The sequence below is a fragment of the Salvelinus fontinalis genome, chromosome 26, assembly GCF_029448725.1.
Source record: "Salvelinus fontinalis isolate EN_2023a chromosome 26, ASM2944872v1, whole genome shotgun sequence".
Classification (NCBI taxonomy): domain Eukaryota; kingdom Metazoa; phylum Chordata; class Actinopteri; order Salmoniformes; family Salmonidae; genus Salvelinus; species Salvelinus fontinalis.
Genome location: NC_074690.1, coordinates 10,302,966 through 10,320,172, shown reverse-complemented (window position 1 = coordinate 10,320,172; position 17,207 = coordinate 10,302,966). Strand labels below are relative to the sequence as shown.

Genomic DNA, 17,207 nt, shown 5'->3' with positions numbered 1-17,207 from the left:
TAAATAATTGCAGTAAGTTTGCAGTGTAACTGCAGGTAAAGTGCAGTACACTGCAGTCATTCTGCAATTACTTCGTCCAAAATACTACTGCTGTCTGCAGTTACTGCACTTTTACGTCAGTTTCAAAACGGCAATCTTTTTTTTGCTATGTTAGTTACTCTGTTGTAATTCTGTGCTTTCATTAAACATGTTAACCTCAATGGTTATTGTGTACATGTTTCGGTAACATAGGACAAGTGAGGATACGGCAAATGTGGAGAGAGTTGAATGAAGACAACAATGCCAATAACTTCATAAAATTAAGTATTTATTTGAAGTGAGGAAATGTACAAAATCACTCTGCCATATACCAGAGGTCCTTATATATCCCCTGGCTTTAACCCCAAGGCAAGGAGAACAGTTCTTTCTCAACAAATTATTATAAAAAACTTACAAGATAGTGTTCAAGATCCTGAGTCTAGAATAGTACCATATTATCTATAGTGTGCTACTATAGACCTGGTCAATAGTGGAACACTGCATACTGAATAGGGTAACATTTTGGACATATCCCTTGTTTGAACCAAAAACCCTTCCAGAGCTAGCAACATGCTAATATCTCCAACTTCCTCTAACAAAGATTCATCCTCAACAGAATCTCTAGTGGCAAAATTGAGGGTTATCATCAAGTTAATTTGTAAAAAAAAACTATTCAGAATCTCAGCTTCATTAATAACAATCATGGACATTTAGAAATTCAGACAACACACAAATATAAATCACATAGCAATAGAAGCTGGCGTCAGCTTTAATGCATTTATTTGTATACAGCATATTGGCCTTGAACCTAGACACAACTAAATGGTGAAAATGTGTTTCTTAAAAACAGAAGAACAGGCTCAAAAACATGTGGGCACACACACGCACACAAATACACACGCACACAGTCGTGAAAGACTTTATCCCAGTAACCAGCTTATGCAAACTGACAAAGAGGAGGAAGAACGACCACACCATTGACTGTGGGGAATGTCCCTCCCCTCTCTCTGTACATTGAAATCCAACAAAAATATGTTCCACTGGTAGATGTGTAGGGAATGTACTTAGATAGTGTACTAAACATTAGGAATACCTTCCTAATATTTAGTTGCACCACCTTTTGTCCTCAGAACAACCTCAATTCGTCAGGGCATGGACTCGACAAGGTGTCGAAAGTGTTCCACAGGGATGCTGGCCCCTGTTGTCTCCAATGCTTCCCACAGCTGTGATAAGTCAGCTGGATGTCCTTTGGCTGGTAGACAATTCTTGATACACAAGGAAACTGTTGAGCATGAAACTCCCATTCAAAACGGTGCGCCTGGCACCTACTACCATACCCCGTTCAAAGGCACTTAAATATTTTGTCTTGCCCATTCATCCTCTGAATGAACACTTACACAACCCATGTGGCAAGAGGGTTGGCATTGACAAGATGGTGCCGGACAACAAGGCTGACGTTTTACGTATTCCTAACCAATTGTGTTTTTGTTATTTTCTTTGCATTGTTTGTAACTAATTTTTTTACTCATTTTGTACATAATGTTGCTGCTACCGTCTCTTATGACCGAAAATCTCTTCTGGGCATCAAAACTGCGATTACTCCAACGGACTGGCAGAATCTTTTTTTCCATTAAACGAGTCCGACAAGCCCGATGTGAATGATATACTGCTTTCCCGAGAACAGGCCCAGATCCCCGTCATTTGCGTGAAGAGAAGGTGGAGAAAAAGGGGCCAGAGGGCAGGCTGCCTTCTGAGAATTCGTGGGTGATCGAATAAACCCCCACTTCCTTCCATTCTGCTAGCAAATGTGCAATCTTTAGAAAATAAAATTGGCGACCTATGCGGATAGAACAGCGGCATCTGGTAAGACAAGGGGCGGCGGACTATGAATTTTTGTAAATAACAGCTGCTGCACGATATCTAAGGAAGTCTCGAGGTTTTGCTCGCCTGTGGTAAAGTATCTCATGATAAGCTGTAGACCCCATTATCTACCTAGAGAGTTTTCATCTGTATTTTTCGTTGCTGTCCACATACCACCACAGACTGATGCTGGCACTAAGACCGCACCACATGAGATGTATTTCGCCATAAGCAAACCCGAAATTTAATGCAGGGAAACCTAAATCCGTCTTACCAAATTTCTATCAGCATGTTAAATGTGCAACCAGAGGGAAACATACTCTGGACCACCTTTACTCCACACACAGAGACACATACAAAGCTCTCCATCACCCTCCATTTGGCAAATCTGAACATAATTCTATACTCCTGATTCCTGTTTACAAGCAAAAATTCAAGCAGGAAGCACCAGTGACTCGATCTATAAAAAAGTGATCAGATGAAGCAGATGCTAAGCTACATGACTGTTTTTCTAGTACAGACTGGAATATGTTCTGGGATTCCTCCGATGTCATTGAGGAGTACACCACATCAATCATTGGCTTCATCAATAAGTGCATCGATGACATCGTCCCCACAGTGACCGTCGTCCCCACAGTGACTGACCGTACATACCACAACCAGAAGTCTTGGATTACAGGCAACATCCACACTGAGCTAAAGACTAAAGCTGCCATTTTCAAGGAGCGGGACTCTAACCTGGAAGCTTTTAAGAAATCCCGCTATCCCCTCCGACGAACCATCAAACAGGCAAAGCGTCAATACAGGACTAAGATCGAATCGTACTACACCGGCTCTGACACTTGTCGGATGTGGCAGGGCTTGCAAACCATTACAGACTACAAAGGGAGGCACAGCCGAGAGCTGCCCAGTGACACAGCCTACCAGACGAGCTAAACTACTTCTATGCTCACTTCGAGGCAAATAACACTAAACATGCATGAGAATACCAGCTGTTCCGGAAGACTGTGTGAGCACGCTCTCCGCAGCAAATGTGAGTAAGACCTTTAAACAGGTCAACATTCATAAGGCAAGTGTCTTCACTGACATTTTCAACCTCTCCCTGTCTGAGTCTGTAATAACAACATGTTTTAAGCAGACCACCATAGTCCTTGTGCCCAAGAAAACTAAGGTAACCTGCCTAAATGATTGCCAACCCGTAGCACTCACATCTGTAGCCATGAAGTGCTTTGAAAGGCTGGTCATGGCTCAAATCAACACCATTATCTAGAAACCCTAGACCCACTCCAATTTGCAAACTGCCCTAACAGATTCACAGATGATCTCTATTGGACTCCACAATACCCTTGCCCACCTGGACAAAAGGAACACCTATGTGAGAATGCTATTCATTGACTACAGCTCAGCGTTCAACACCATAGTGCCCCCAAAGCTCATCAATAAGCTAAGGACCCTGGGACTAAACACCTCCCTCTGCAACTGGATCCTGGTCTTCCTGACGGGCCGCCCAGGTGATAAGGGTAGGCAACTACACATCCGCCATGCTTATCCTCAATGCGTGCTCAGTCCCCTCCTGTACTCCCTGTTCACTCATGACTGCATGGCCAGGCATGACTCCAACACCATCATTAAGTTTGCAGATGACACAACAGTGGTAGGCCTGATCACAGACAATGACGAGACAGCCTATAGGGAGAGGTCAGAGACCTGACCGTGTGGTGCCAGAATAACAACCTATCCCTCAACGTAGCCAAGACAAAGGAGCTGATCGTGGACTACAGGAAAGGCGGGCCAAACACGCCCCCATTCTCATGGACTGGGCTGTAGTGGAGCAGGTTCAGAGCTTCAAGTTCCTTGGTGTCCACATCACCAATAAAGTAACATGGTCCAAGCAACCCAAAACAGACGTGAAGAGGGCACGACAAAACCTATTCCCCCTCAGGAGACTGAAAAGATTCGGCATGGGTACTCAGATCCTCAAAAGGTTCTACAGCTGCACCATCGAGAGCATCCTGACTGGTTGAATCACTGCCTGGTATGGCAACTGCTCGGCCTCCAACCGCAAGGCTCTACAGAGGGTAGTGCGTATGGCCCTGCACATCACTGGGGCCAAGCTTCCTGCCATTCAGGACCTCTATACCAGGCGGTGTCAGAGGAAGGTCCTAAAAGTGGTCAAAGAGGCTTCTAAACAGGTTCTACCCCCTAGCCATGAGACTCCTGAATATCTAATAAAATGGACACCCAGACTATTTGCATTGCCCCCCCTTTTATACTGCTGCTACTCTCTGTTGTTATAATCTATGCATAGTCACTTTAATAACTCTACGTACATGTACATATTGCCTCACCTAAACCAGTCCCCCCCGCACATAGATACTGTACCGGTACCCCACTGTATATAGTGTCACTATCGCTATTTTACTGCTGCTCTTTTATTACTTGTTACTTTTATTTATTTTAAACTGTATTGTTGGTTAGGGCTTGTAAGTAAGCATTTCACTGCTGTATTCGGCGCATGTGACTAATACAATTTTATTTTATTTTATTTTGTCTCAATTGTCTCCAGACTAAAAAATCCTTCTTTAACCCATCTCCTCCCCTTCATCTACACTGATGGAAGTGGATTTAACAAGTAACATCAATAAGGGATCATAGCTTTCACCTGGATTCACCTGGTCAGTCCACACCATGGAACGAGCAGCTATTCCTAAAGTTTGGTACACAGTGTATATGAGTTGCAAAGGAAAGATGAGAACAACATCCAAGCTTTATAGTCAACTCCCTTAAAGGGTCCTGAGGAGACGACAGTGATCCCACAAGAGAGATACTGAATGGACTAAAATCTGAGTTATGTACCCTCCGGCACAAAGTGGGAAAGCATTTTATGACATTGAACTGTGCCACAGGGTGGTCGCACACCAGCACCCCATAGCATACGGTTACACGGATAGACAGAGACACTCTTGTATTGTACACACAGACACATACAAACACACACACTTAAACAAATACATACAGTAACATATCAAATATACAGAACCACACACATACAAATATAATCATACCATGCAGCCATACAAACACGCACACACATGAGTATAGTGCCACCTAGCTGTGCGTTGGTGTACGCCTCTAGTTGAGGGTCGAGACGAGCACTGTATATGATCCTCTGTCGTCAAGTCTGTAATCATCAAAGCTAGCCCTGTGCTATGGAATGAATGATTACATCTCATGTGTCCTTAGAGTTACATATACCAAGTCTGGTCTGCCCTTTCAGTCTATGGAGAATCCATCCACACACTGTTTACAGTACATAGGAGCAGCACATAGCATAGGAGGGAGTTTGCTGGACACAAGGAGTGTGATTGGATGAGTCCTGTCTTCTTCTCAAGCCACTCCCCCTGCTCTGCCCTCCATAAGGTCCCATGGGCCAAAGAGTCATCAATGCTAGTCAACAAATGTCCAGGTCCAGCCATTTTGGAATCTTTTGAATCCCGATATCCTCAGTTTCTCTGTGTATTCATGGGTCCTTTTTCTTTCTCTCACCCCCTCTCTCTCTCTCTCTCTCTCTCTCTCTCTCTCTGGCTCTTTCTCGCTGCTCTTGTCTTATTGGCTCTCTGAGTTGTAGCACTGAGCGTCTCCTCTCTCCTTCCCGTTGAAACCTGGCAATGGCTGCCCATACTTATCGACACACCAGCAAAACCCTCGCTTTCTGCCCTTGGAGGGACGGCACTGTGTGAGAAAGAGAGACATACAGGGAAAGAACATATTAGAAAAAGATTTAGACTATTAGATAGACACCGGAGATCATCTCCAGGTATTCCCAATGCAGTCGGGGGTACGCCAAATAAAAATGTTATTCCCATTTAAAAAACTTTTTTTTTTTTAAATACCAAAGAATCTTCACATTTTCAAACAGTCCATTTAGTAAGGCCTGCGTACATCGAGACACATACAAGCTCTACTGGTAGTACTGCTACTACCAGCAGTACTACACCTGCACCTGACAACGACACAAGTTTTTCTGCTTCCATGAGCACATCCAATGCTAGCATCAGTAATTCTACATTTGTTGTTAGCCCAGCTAGCATGGACACTGACAGTTGTGAAGATCTACTGCCCCCTTACCCGGGAAAGCACTGAACATCAGACAGGGACATTGGGCCATCGAAGAGGTGCAAATATAATGAGAACTACATTGATTTGGGGTTCACTTATATTGTGAGTAGTGCCTTTCCTCAGCCACAGTGTGTTATATCTGCAAAAGTACTATCTCACAACTCAATGAAACCTTCACTCTTGTGCAGACATTTAGAAACAAAACATGCCAATTTGAAAATAAGCCACAGGAGTTTTTGAGTGAGAATTAAGACAACTTTTGAGTAAGACATGTATAAAAGCAATAGATACCATTAATAAGAAGGGTCTAGAAGCGTCTTATATGGTGAGCTACCGAGTGGCTAGGACAGGCAAGCCCCATACTATTGTGGAGGAATTAATTCTTCCTGCTTTTACGGATATGGCTGGGATAATGCTGGGGGAAAAGGCAAAAAGAACTAGACAGACAATACCTTCGTCAAACAACACTGTTTCACGACACATCAGTGACATGGCAGGAGATGTTTTATGCTTCGCATACAAGCCAATTAATTATATGCATTACAGCTGGATGAGTCAACAGATGTGGCGGGTCTGGCACAGCTCCTGGTATATGTCCGTTACGTTTATGAGGGGTCAATTAAGGAAGACATCCTCTTCTGCAATCCACTGGAAACCAGGACAACAGGAGAGGATATTTTAAAGAATGGACAGCTTTGTGACATCAAATGGACTTTGGTGGTCAAGATGTGTCGGTATCTGTACTGATGGCGCCAAAGCCATGAGAGGGAGACATAGTGGAGTGGTAACGCGCGTGCAAGCAGTTGCTCTTGATGCCACTTGGGTACATTGCAGCATCCACAAGAGGCTCTTGCTGCCAAGGGAATGCCTGACAGCTTAAAATAAGTTTTTGACACGACAGTGAAAATGGTTAACTTTGTTAAAGCAAGGTCCCTGAACTCTCGTCTATTTTCTGCACTATGCAATGATATGGGCAGCGACCATGTAACGCTTTTACAACATACAGAAGTGCGCTGGTTATCAAGGGGCAAAGTATTGACATGTTTTTTTTTTGAGAGAGACAAGCTTAAAGTTTTCATTATTGACCATCATTTTCACTTGTCTCGACCGCTTGCATGATGATGTGTTTCTCACACGACTAGCCTATCTGGGTGATGTTTTTTCTCGCCTGAAATCTGAATCTAGGATTACAGGGACTCTCCGCAACTATATTCAATGTGCGGGACAAAATTGAGGTTAGGATAAAGAAGTTGGAGCTCTTCTCTGTCTGTGTTAACAAGGAAAACACGCAGATCTTTCCATCATGGTATGATTTCTTGTGTGCAAATAAACTCAAGCTTACGGACAATGTCAAATGTGATATAGCGAAGCACCTGAGTGAGTTGAGTGCGCAATTACGCAGGTACTTTCCTGAAACGGATGACACAAACAACTGGATTCATTATCCCTTTCATGCCCTGCCTACAGTCCACTTACCGATATTTGTACAAGAGAGCCTCATCGAAATTGCAACAAGCGGTTCTGTGAAAATTACATTTAATCAGAAGCCACTGACAGATTTCTGGATTGGCCTGAGCTCAGAGTATTCTGCCTTGGCAAATCAAGCTGTTAAGACTGATGCCCTTTGCAACCACATACCTATGTGAGAGTGGATTCTCGGCCCTCACTAGCATGAAAACTAAATACAGGCACAGATTGTGTGTGGAAAATGATTTTAGACTGAGACTCTCTCCAATACAACCCAACATTGCAGAGTTCTGAGCATCCTTTCAAGCACACCCTTCTCATTAACCTGTGGTGAGTTATTCACAACTTTCATTTAATAAATAAGGTTTTATATGTAAGATGGTTAAATAAAGAGCAAAATTATTGATTATTATTATATTATTATTTGTGCCCTGGTCCTATAAGAGCTCTTTGTCACTTCCCATGAGCCGGGTTGTGACAAAAACTCACACTCATTCTTATGTTTAATACATGTTTTGTATAGTGTGTGTGTGGCAGGCTTACAATGATGGCAAAAAAACAACATTTGAGAGTACGCTGACCCAGGTGCTAGAAGGGGTACGCAGTTGGAGGTTGAATGTTTGAAGGAGTAATGGACTATAAAAAGTTTGGGAACCATTGATCTAGCACAATGGCAATAAAAAAGGACGCAAGGAAGTGGGACAATAAATGGTTAAGGACATTAACGTCCATTTTGTGCTGAGGAGCGGAGGAGACTTGGCCATGGGACGCATGCTGGTGGTATTTTCAGCTGCTTTTACGGTCTACCTCCAGTTCCACACACATATAGAGAGCTTTAAGGTAAACAGAAACCTGGTCAAATATTTGCTTAGGCCCGTTTGTGAACAACTGAGACCCAAGATCTATTTTCAGTGAGCCGGTGGCCAGTACAAATCATCTGTTGCTGATTATACCCCACAGCTCCAAATTATGGGTACTACACATGACTTATAGAGTCTCTGGAGCAACCCAAGTGCTGTTATTTTACTGCCAATTTTTACTGAAGGTCAGAGTCCTCTCTAGTAAAACATGCAGGAATTCATTTGAAAGGCAGGAGAACAAACGGCATCACTCTGTAAAAGAGTAGATCAGAATGGAAGTCAACCCTTTTTCTGCTTGATATTAAATTTGTCTTGGTATCTGACCCCAGAGACCATAAGATAATCTCAACCCTGTAAGAGTGATAGGGTACAGTAAAATGTATGTATTGGACTGTTCAGTCAAAGAATGACTATCATATCTACTGTACTTAACCTTAATATTGACCCCCATTATCATTTAATTTCCCATATCTTAACAAATTATGTTTTAGGATAATTTAATCTATACAAACCATCAAGTAATATCATTTTAGTCAACTCCACATGCTGAGAGGTGCGGTCATATTTTTTATGGGGACTACGGGGCGGCAGGTAGACTTGGCGCTCCTGCACCACTTGTCGTGCGGTAGCAGAGAAAACAGTCTATGACTTGGCCTATTATATAGGTCTTGAATGGCAGGAGGCTTCTCCTCAGTGATGTACTGGGCCGTATGCAGTACCCTCCGTTGCGCGTTACGGTCATATGCCAAGCAGTCGCCATACCAGGCGGTGATCCAACCGGTCAGGATGCACTCGATGGTGCAGCTGTAGAACTTTTTGAGGTTCTGGGGACCCATGCCAAATCTTTTCAGTCTCCTGAGGGGGAAAAGGTGCTGTCGTTCCCTCTTCACGACTGTCTTGGTGTGTTTGGACCATGATAGTTCATTGGTGATGTGGACACCAAGGAACTTGAAACTCTCAACCCGATCCACTACAGCCCCGTCGATGTTAATGGGGGCCTGTTCGGCCCACCTTTTCCTGTAGTCCACGATCAGCTCCTTTCTCTTGCTCACATTGAGGGAGAAGTTGTTGCCCTGGCACCACACTGCCAGACCTTTGACCTCCTCCCTATAGGCTGTCGTCAGCAAACTTAATTATGGTGTTGGAGTCGTGTTTGTCCACGCAGCGTGGGTGGACAGGGAGTAGAGGAGGGGACTAAGTACACACCTCTGAGGGGCCCCATTGTTGAGGATCAGCATGGCAGACCTACCCTTACCACCCAGGGGTGGCCCATCAGGAAGTCCAGGATCCAGTTGCAGAGGGAGGTGTTTAGTCCCAGGATCCTTAGCTTAGTGATTTTTTAAATTTACATTATTTTTACCTTTATTTAACTAGGCTAGTACGTTAACAACAAATTCTTATATTCAATGACGGCCTAGGAACAGTGGGTTAACTGCCTTGCTCAGGGGCAGAATGACAGATTTTTACCTTGTCAGCTCGTGGATTCGATCTTGCAACCTTTCAGTTAATAGTCCAACGCTGACCACTAGGCTACTTGCCACCCCAGTGATGAGCGTCATGGGCACTATGGTGTTGAGCACTGAGCTGTAGTCAATGAACAGCATTCTGGTGTTCCTTTTGTACAGGTGGGAAAGGGCAGTGTGTCGTGCGACTGTGATTGCGTCATCTGTGGATCTGTTGGGGCGCTATGCGAATTGGAGTGGGTCTAGGGTTTCCAGGAGGATACTGTTGATGTGAGCCAGGACCAGCCTTTCAAAGCACTTCATGGCTACCGATGTGAGTGCAACGGGGCGGTAATAATTTAGGCAGGTTACCTTCGCTTCCTTGGGCACAGGGACTATGGTGTTCTGCTTGAAACATGTAGGTATTACAGACTAGGTCAGGGAGAGGTTGAAAATGTCAGTGAAGACACTTGCCAGTTGGTCCATGCATGCTTTTAGTACACATCCTGGTAATTCGTCTGGCCCCGCGTCTTTGTGAATGTTGACCTTAAAGGTCTTGCTCACATCGGCTACCGAGAGCGCTATCACACAGTTGTTCAGAACAGCTGGTGCTCTTGTGCATGCTTCAGTGTTGCGTGCCTCGAAGCGAGCATAAAAGGCATTTAGCTCATCTGGTAGGCTCATGTCACTGGGCAGCTCGCATCTGGGTTTCCCTTTGTAGTCCGTAATGGTTTTCAAGCCTTGCCACATCCGATGAGCGTCAGAGCCGGTGTAGTAGGATTCAATCTTAATCCCGTATTGACACTTTTTTATTATTATTATTTTTTCTCCCCTTTTCTCCCCAATTTTCGTGGTATCCAATCGCTAGTAATTACTATCTTGTCTCATCGCTACAACTCCCGTACGGGCTCGGGAGAGATGAAGGTCGAAAGCCATGCGTCCTCCGAGGCACAACCCAACCAAGCCGCACTGCTTCTTTAACACAGCGCGCCTCCAACCCGGAAGCCAGCCGCACCAATGTGTCGGAGGAAACACTGTGCACCCGCCCACTTGGTTAGCGCGCACTGCGCCCAGCCCGCCACAGGAGTCGCTGGAGCGCGATGAGACAAGGAAATCCCTACCGGCCAAACCCTCCCTAACCCGGACGACGCTAGCCCAATTGTGCGTCGCCCCACGGACCTCCCGGTCGCGGCCGGCTGCGACAGAGCCTGGGGGCGAACCCAGAGACTCTGGTGGCACAGTTAGCACTGCGATGCAGTGCCCTAGACCACTGCACCACCCGGGAGGCCCCCTGTATTGACACTTTGTTTGTTTGGTGGTTCGTCTAAGGGCATAGCGGGATTTCTTATAAGCGTCCGGATTAGTGTCCCGCTCCTTGAAAGCGGCAGCTCTAGCCTTTAGCGCCAAGCGAATATTGCCTGTAATTCTTGGCTTCTGTTTGGGATATGTACGTACAGTCACTGTGGGGACAACGTTGTCGATGCACTTATTGATGAAACCGATGACTGAGGTGGTATACTCTTCAATGCCATTAGATGAATCTGTGCTAGTCTGTGCTAGCAAAACAGTCCTGTAGCGTAGCATCTGCGTCATCTTACCACTTCCGTATTGAGCGAGTCACTGTTACTTCCTGCTTTAGTTTTTGCTTGTAAGCAGGAATCAAGAAGATAGAATTATGGTCAGATTTTCCAAATGGAGAGCGGGGCAGAGCTTTGTATGCATCTCTCTGTGTGGAGTAAAGGTGGTCTAGAGTTTTTTCCCTCTGGTTGCACATGTGACATGCTGGTAGAAATGAGGTAAAACGGATTTAAGTTTCCCTGCATTAAAGTCCCCGGCCACTAGGAGCGCCACTTCTGGATGAGCATTTTCTTGTTTACTTATGGCCTTATAGAGTTGGTTGAGTGCAGTCTTAGCGTCAGCATCGGATTGTGTTGGTAAATAAACGGCTACGAATAATATAGATGAGAACTCTCTTGGTAGATAGTGTGGTCTACAGCTTATCATGAGGTGCTCTACCTCAGGTGAGCAATACCTCAAGACTTCTTTAATATTAGACATTGCCCACCAGCTATTATTGACATATAGACACTCGTCTTACCAGACGTAGCTTCTTCTGTTCTGCCGTTCAGCCACGACTTGGGGAAACATAAGATATTACAGTTTTTAATGTCACGTTGGTAGAAAAGTCTTGATCCTAGGTTATTGATTTTATTTCCAATGATTGCACGTTGGCCAATAGAACGAATGGGAGTGGGCGATTACTTGCTCGCCTACGAATTCTCAGAAGACAGCCCAACTGCCGCCCCCCCTTTTTCTCTGTCTTTTCTTCATGCAAATGACGGGATTTGGGTCTGTTCCCGGGAAAGCAGTATATCCTTCGCGTCGGACTCGTTAAAGGAAAAAGCTTCTTCCAGTTCGAGGTGAGTAATCGCTGTTCTGATGTCTAGAAGTTATTTTCCATCTTAAGAGACGGTAGAGGCAACAAAATAAGATAAATAACAAAATTATGCACAAAATAAGTTAAAAAATAAGTGACTTAATCCTTCAAACTATGTATACATTTATAGTTAATAAGAAATGTTGGGTCAGAGACTCACGGGAATGTCTGCCACTCCCTCCCTGCCTGTCATCTCTGAGGATACCCATACGTACATTTTAAATATACAAAGACAATCAGCCTGGCATTTTGGTAAAGCTGGTTACGAGATGACTGTAAAATGGAGGCACGTCCTTTAGGTATGAGACTCAGTGCCGTGGTGTGTAATATAAATGTTGCTTTGCTTTTGGTGGATGCCATGATGGCGCTAGTGGACTAAGTGCCTCCATATGAATGCGTCAGGGACACTCATTTATTATAAACAGATTGTGGGTGGACCAGGACCACGCAAATGTGGGAAATGGCTGAAGCTTCTATTTTCTGCACTGCTTTTTCAAAAGTCTGACAATTATGGGGAGCGAGCGACGGGTAGTGGCGGGTGCCGGCGGCCACCTTGACGTCTGTCTCCCTGGGAGGGTTCACGTTAAATGGCTGTCTTTCGAGCCGTGCAGGGCGCTTGCTGTGGTTTAGGGGTCTGTGGTTCCAGGTCTACAGCGCCAACCGTCTGTCTCTATGGTATACCCCAACTGGTGTGGCTGAGCAGTGATGAGGCTCTAATAACTAGTGAAAGATGACTGCAGCAGCGCTAGAGGAATGGATCCACTCCAGATATGAATATTGTATATATGATGAGTCAGTCACTGATTTTGGAGTCTTCATTGATGAAGAAAGACTAAGTGGCAAGATAATTAGAAATTATAGTAGTTACAATGTTCTAATGGGGGTTATTGTCCTGGCCTTTGTAACACTGTTCAAATAGGTGGGTCTGGAATCTGGGCTGGTCTTCCTTGGTGAAAGCATGATTGTGACATATTCAGTAATGCGAAGTAGCCTGGGGTGGCTGACTCATAAAATTGCATAGTTTTTCCTACAGTGTGTTTGTATGATTTCCATACCTGTTTTTTCTTGTAGAAGCCCTTCTTGTCACAGTTTGGGATGCGGAAGCCTCTGGGGTTGAGGATGTCTGTGATCTTCAGTCCATTGAGGATACTCTCCATCTCCCGACGACAGGGACCCTAAACACACAAGACGACACAAGCACAGACTATAATGACCCATATTACTCCTTCCAAAGCACTCTGCCCACTACAGCTCAGATAATTATGTCATTATGTCAGATAATTATAGAGCCATTACTGCATGTAACTCCGTTCCATCTCATATTGCTCAAGCGAACAGCAAACCTCGTTTCAGAAAATATATAAAGCAACACCTCACGGCACAATGCCTCTCACCTATTTGACCTAGATAGTTTGTGTGTATGTATTGATATGTAGGCTACTTGTGTCTTTTGTAAAAAATACATTTATGTAGTTCTGTCCTTGAGCTGTTTTCTATGAATCTTCTGTATTATGTCATGTCTCATGTTTTGTGTGGACCCCAGGAAGAGTAGCTGCTGTTTTTGCAACAGCTAATGGGCACCCTAATAAAATACCAAAAGTAGTTATCTAATGGCATTACTTTATCCAATTCAAACAATGTGCTAACACAAACCCCAACAGTGTGCTTACTTGGTACTGTAATTCAATCAAAATGCTCTAGGAACATAGACAGAGATGCTATCATTGGTATAAGGCAACACCAAGCTCCATCTGTAGCCTACAGCACTACCCTTCAGTAGTACGCAAACACTGGTGGTACTAGGGATAAGAAAAAAGAGGCAACTAATAGGAAATGAATTCATCTGACCACCTTGTGAGGGCTTACGCTTTGCTGTAAGCTGCTTAAAAAACTCTAATACTTTACACAAAGGGATAGGCCAGGGGATAACCGCGCAATCAAAGAGGTCCTAGAAAGGAGCCGACAGGTCTTGTCCTCAAGTCCAGCTCCAGTCACCGATCAAAGCAAGGCAAAGCAAAGCTCATTCCTCGTGCTGCACTTGTTTTCCTGCCGCCGGGTCAAAGGCAGTATCAAAAATAGAAAGAGGAGGGAGGGTCCAAACAGGCACACGCAGAGGCCCAATCCATCATCAGCTTGTTTTGAGGCTCGGCGCTCCCCTCCAGCCCGCCAATGCTCCCCTCTGTGCCCCTGGGCGGCACTCGGACGCCTTGTGGCGAAACAGCCTGACCCGAAGTCAGCTGCAGAGGCAGAGCTACCATGTCCAAATTTGCGCCATGCCAATCTCCCGCCACCACCAATGCGCCACCGCCAGCAGTCAGCAACCATAACCAGAACATTTCATCACCTGCAGACGGATGGAGAAAAACACCAAAACACTGAGGAAAGGGGGAAGAAAGAGGGAGAAAGGATGAGAAAGGGGGAGAAAAACACCAAAACACAGAGCAAATGAGGTAGAAAACATAAAATAGAGCAAAGAAGGAAGAGGAGGAGAACATTCCCTAACAGACTGTTCCTAGAAAGGAAAACAGTGGACCTGGCACTTACATACTCTGGGTCCTGCTTGGATTCCAGGGAGAAGTTCTGTTGGTCTGTGCTGAGAGCTCCAGGGACTTCCTCCATCTTGTAACTCTGTGCCCTCTTCAGCTGCTCCCTGCGGATGACCTCTGCCTTGATGGGGTGGAGGAGAGGGGGGTGATGGGGGATTCTGGGGGAGCCTACAGGAGGTCTGCTGGTGCTGAAGGAGGCTTGGAGCACTGGGGCGGTGGTGTTACGCTCCTCCTCCTGAATACCACCATAATTTTCTGCCAAAAACAGAGAGGGAGGGATTATTTTGTTTGTGGGTTCATGTTGTGGCACATTTGGAAGCATTCCCAATACTTAATAATTTTTTATTAAAATGTTTGTATTTTGTTTAGCCCACCAAGGGCTCGTCTTCCAAGAGTCCTTAAGAAATGTTTATTTTTATTTTTAAATACAGTAAATGATTCATATATAATAATTCTAATGGATTGTGTGGGTGGATCACAAGAATCATGTGAATGGTCTAGATGTGCTGGTTCGGATGTTTTTTTGACAATCCCTTGATGTTCATCCAAGCTAATAATACACTGAACAAAAATATAAACACACACGCAACAATTTCAAAGATTTTACTGAGTTACAGGAAATCAGTCAATTGAAATAAATTCATTAGGCCCTAATCTATGGATTAAACATGACTGGGAATACAGATATGCATTTGTAGTTCACAAAAACCTTAAGATAATATATATATAAAACATTTAAACGACCTCACAATGGGCCTCAGGACCTCGTGACAGTATTTAATGTGCATTCAAATTGCCATCGATAAAATGCAATTGTGTTTGTTGTCCGTAGCTTATGCCTGCCCATACCAAAATCCAACCACCATCACAGGGCTTATGGTAGAGAAATGAACATTCAATTATCTGGCAACAGCTCTGGTGGACATTCCTTTGGCCAGCATACCACTTGCACGCTTCCTCAAAACTTGAGACATCTGTGGCATTGTGGTGTGTGATAAAACTGCACATTTTAGAGTGGCCTTTTAGGTAGATGGATTATCTTGGCAAAGGAGACATGCTCACTAACAGGGATGTAACAAATTTATGCACAAAATTTGAGAGAGATAAGCTTTTTGTGAATATGGAACATTTCTGGGATCTTTTATTTCAGCTCATGAAACATGGGACCAAAACTTCACATGTTGCATTTATATTTTTGTTCAGTGTAGTTGCACATTAATTACTGATGAAGAAAGGAGGGTAGAGAGGAGAGTTTGATGGTCAAATATCCTTTAAAGATTACAAAATTGAAAAGCAGTTTTGATTTACAATTAGAAACCACAATATAGATGGTTGAAATAAATATTGACATCTGTCAAATAAGACTCATCCCATCAATAATCTCCATGAAACCCTTGTATCAGTGTCACAGTTTTACAATTCCACAAAGTGACAATTATAATAGCCTAAACAGCAGTGATACAGTTAAATTACAAGGTCAAACATCAATACCAGCCAGATAATGGGTTACACAGTATAATTGTTTGTCAATCCAATTGTGTAAATATTGGACATATTTCGCGCAGACTGGCGTAATCCTACCGGATAGCTCAAGGTGATAAATTATACTTTAGGCTGCCTTACATCCAGATGTTTCAGACGATAAGCAAAAAAAAGTATCGATCTTTTTACAGCTCACATCATCATAATAATGTAATAATCAGTTGGCAAAGCATTCTTAAAAAACTTTCCAAACTGCGTCATCATCTTGGCATTTACCTTGTCTCTCATTGATTAAAGTGGCAACAGGTCTTTTAATGGTCGCGTTTGCACACTGTCCTCGTCCTTCCAGCAGAGCTTGGAGAGGTTTCGTCTCGCCGGGCTGGTGCTGGCATGTCATCCCGGTGCCACATCTCCCGGTGTACACTCCGCACGGCTTTCCAAAGGCCAGCGCGCAAGTCATGCAGCACCCGCAGCCCGGTTCGCGAACTCTCTCCGCGCAGTCCTTGGGCAACGGCTTGCACAGGAGCCGGGCTCCAGCATCACATGGTTCGCACCGGATAACCGGCCCTACCGCGACTGATCTCCGCATAATCGATGCCAGAACAACTGTCATCCAAAGTCTGCGAAAACATGTCTCCATGGTGATGATATCAGAAGGGTCTTGGTGCGTATTGTCTTGAATTTAACTCTGCATTTCATACACATGAAGCCACTTTGGACTAAACGTCTCAATATATACAGCCATCCACTGCAAAGTCACACCCCCTCTGAGTTGCCTAAATGAGGGATTGGAGGGATTGCTTTAACTTCCACTCTGATATTTTCTGAAAAAACTTCCTGAAAAGTTTTTTGTGTGCAAATAATTAATCAAATAAGCAATCCAAATAGGAAACAATCCGTCTGATTAAAAAAAAAATATATAAATATATATATTTCAACTTTATTTAAAAAACAAAAACAACAACACAGAGTTACA

The 17,207-nt window shown here is 44.1% G+C and overlaps 1 protein-coding gene across 1 annotated transcript; it reads right to left on the bottom strand.

The window, feature by feature from the left end:
- Positions 1 to 286: 286 nt before the first annotated feature.
- Positions 287 to 16,964, bottom strand: LOC129823632 (insulin-like growth factor-binding protein 3). The gene is made up of 4 exons (XM_055882488.1): positions 16,508 to 16,964; positions 14,748 to 15,004; positions 13,259 to 13,378; positions 287 to 5,610 (listed from the first exon to the last, which is right to left on the bottom strand). Exons 1-4 carry the CDS (start codon positions 16,869 to 16,871, stop codon positions 5,485 to 5,487), a joined length of 867 nt encoding a protein of 288 aa, XP_055738463.1. The 5' UTR covers positions 16,872 to 16,964; the 3' UTR covers positions 287 to 5,484.
- Between the last annotated feature and the right edge of the window lie 243 nt (positions 16,965 to 17,207).

Excerpts from the sequence above, each read along its gene's own strand:
- LOC129823632 (XM_055882488.1), bottom strand. The coding sequence starts at position 16,871 with ATGGAGACATGTTTTCGCAGACTTTGGATGACAGTTGTTCTGGCATCG. Across the intron at positions 15,005-16,507 it reads TTTAATCAATGAGAGACAAG|AAAATTATGGTGGTATTCAG; the intron begins GTAAATGCCAAG and ends TGTTTTTGGCAG. Across the intron at positions 13,379-14,747 it reads CCAAGCAGGACCCAGAGTAT|GGTCCCTGTCGTCGGGAGAT; the intron begins GTAAGTGCCAGG and ends TTGTGTGTTTAG.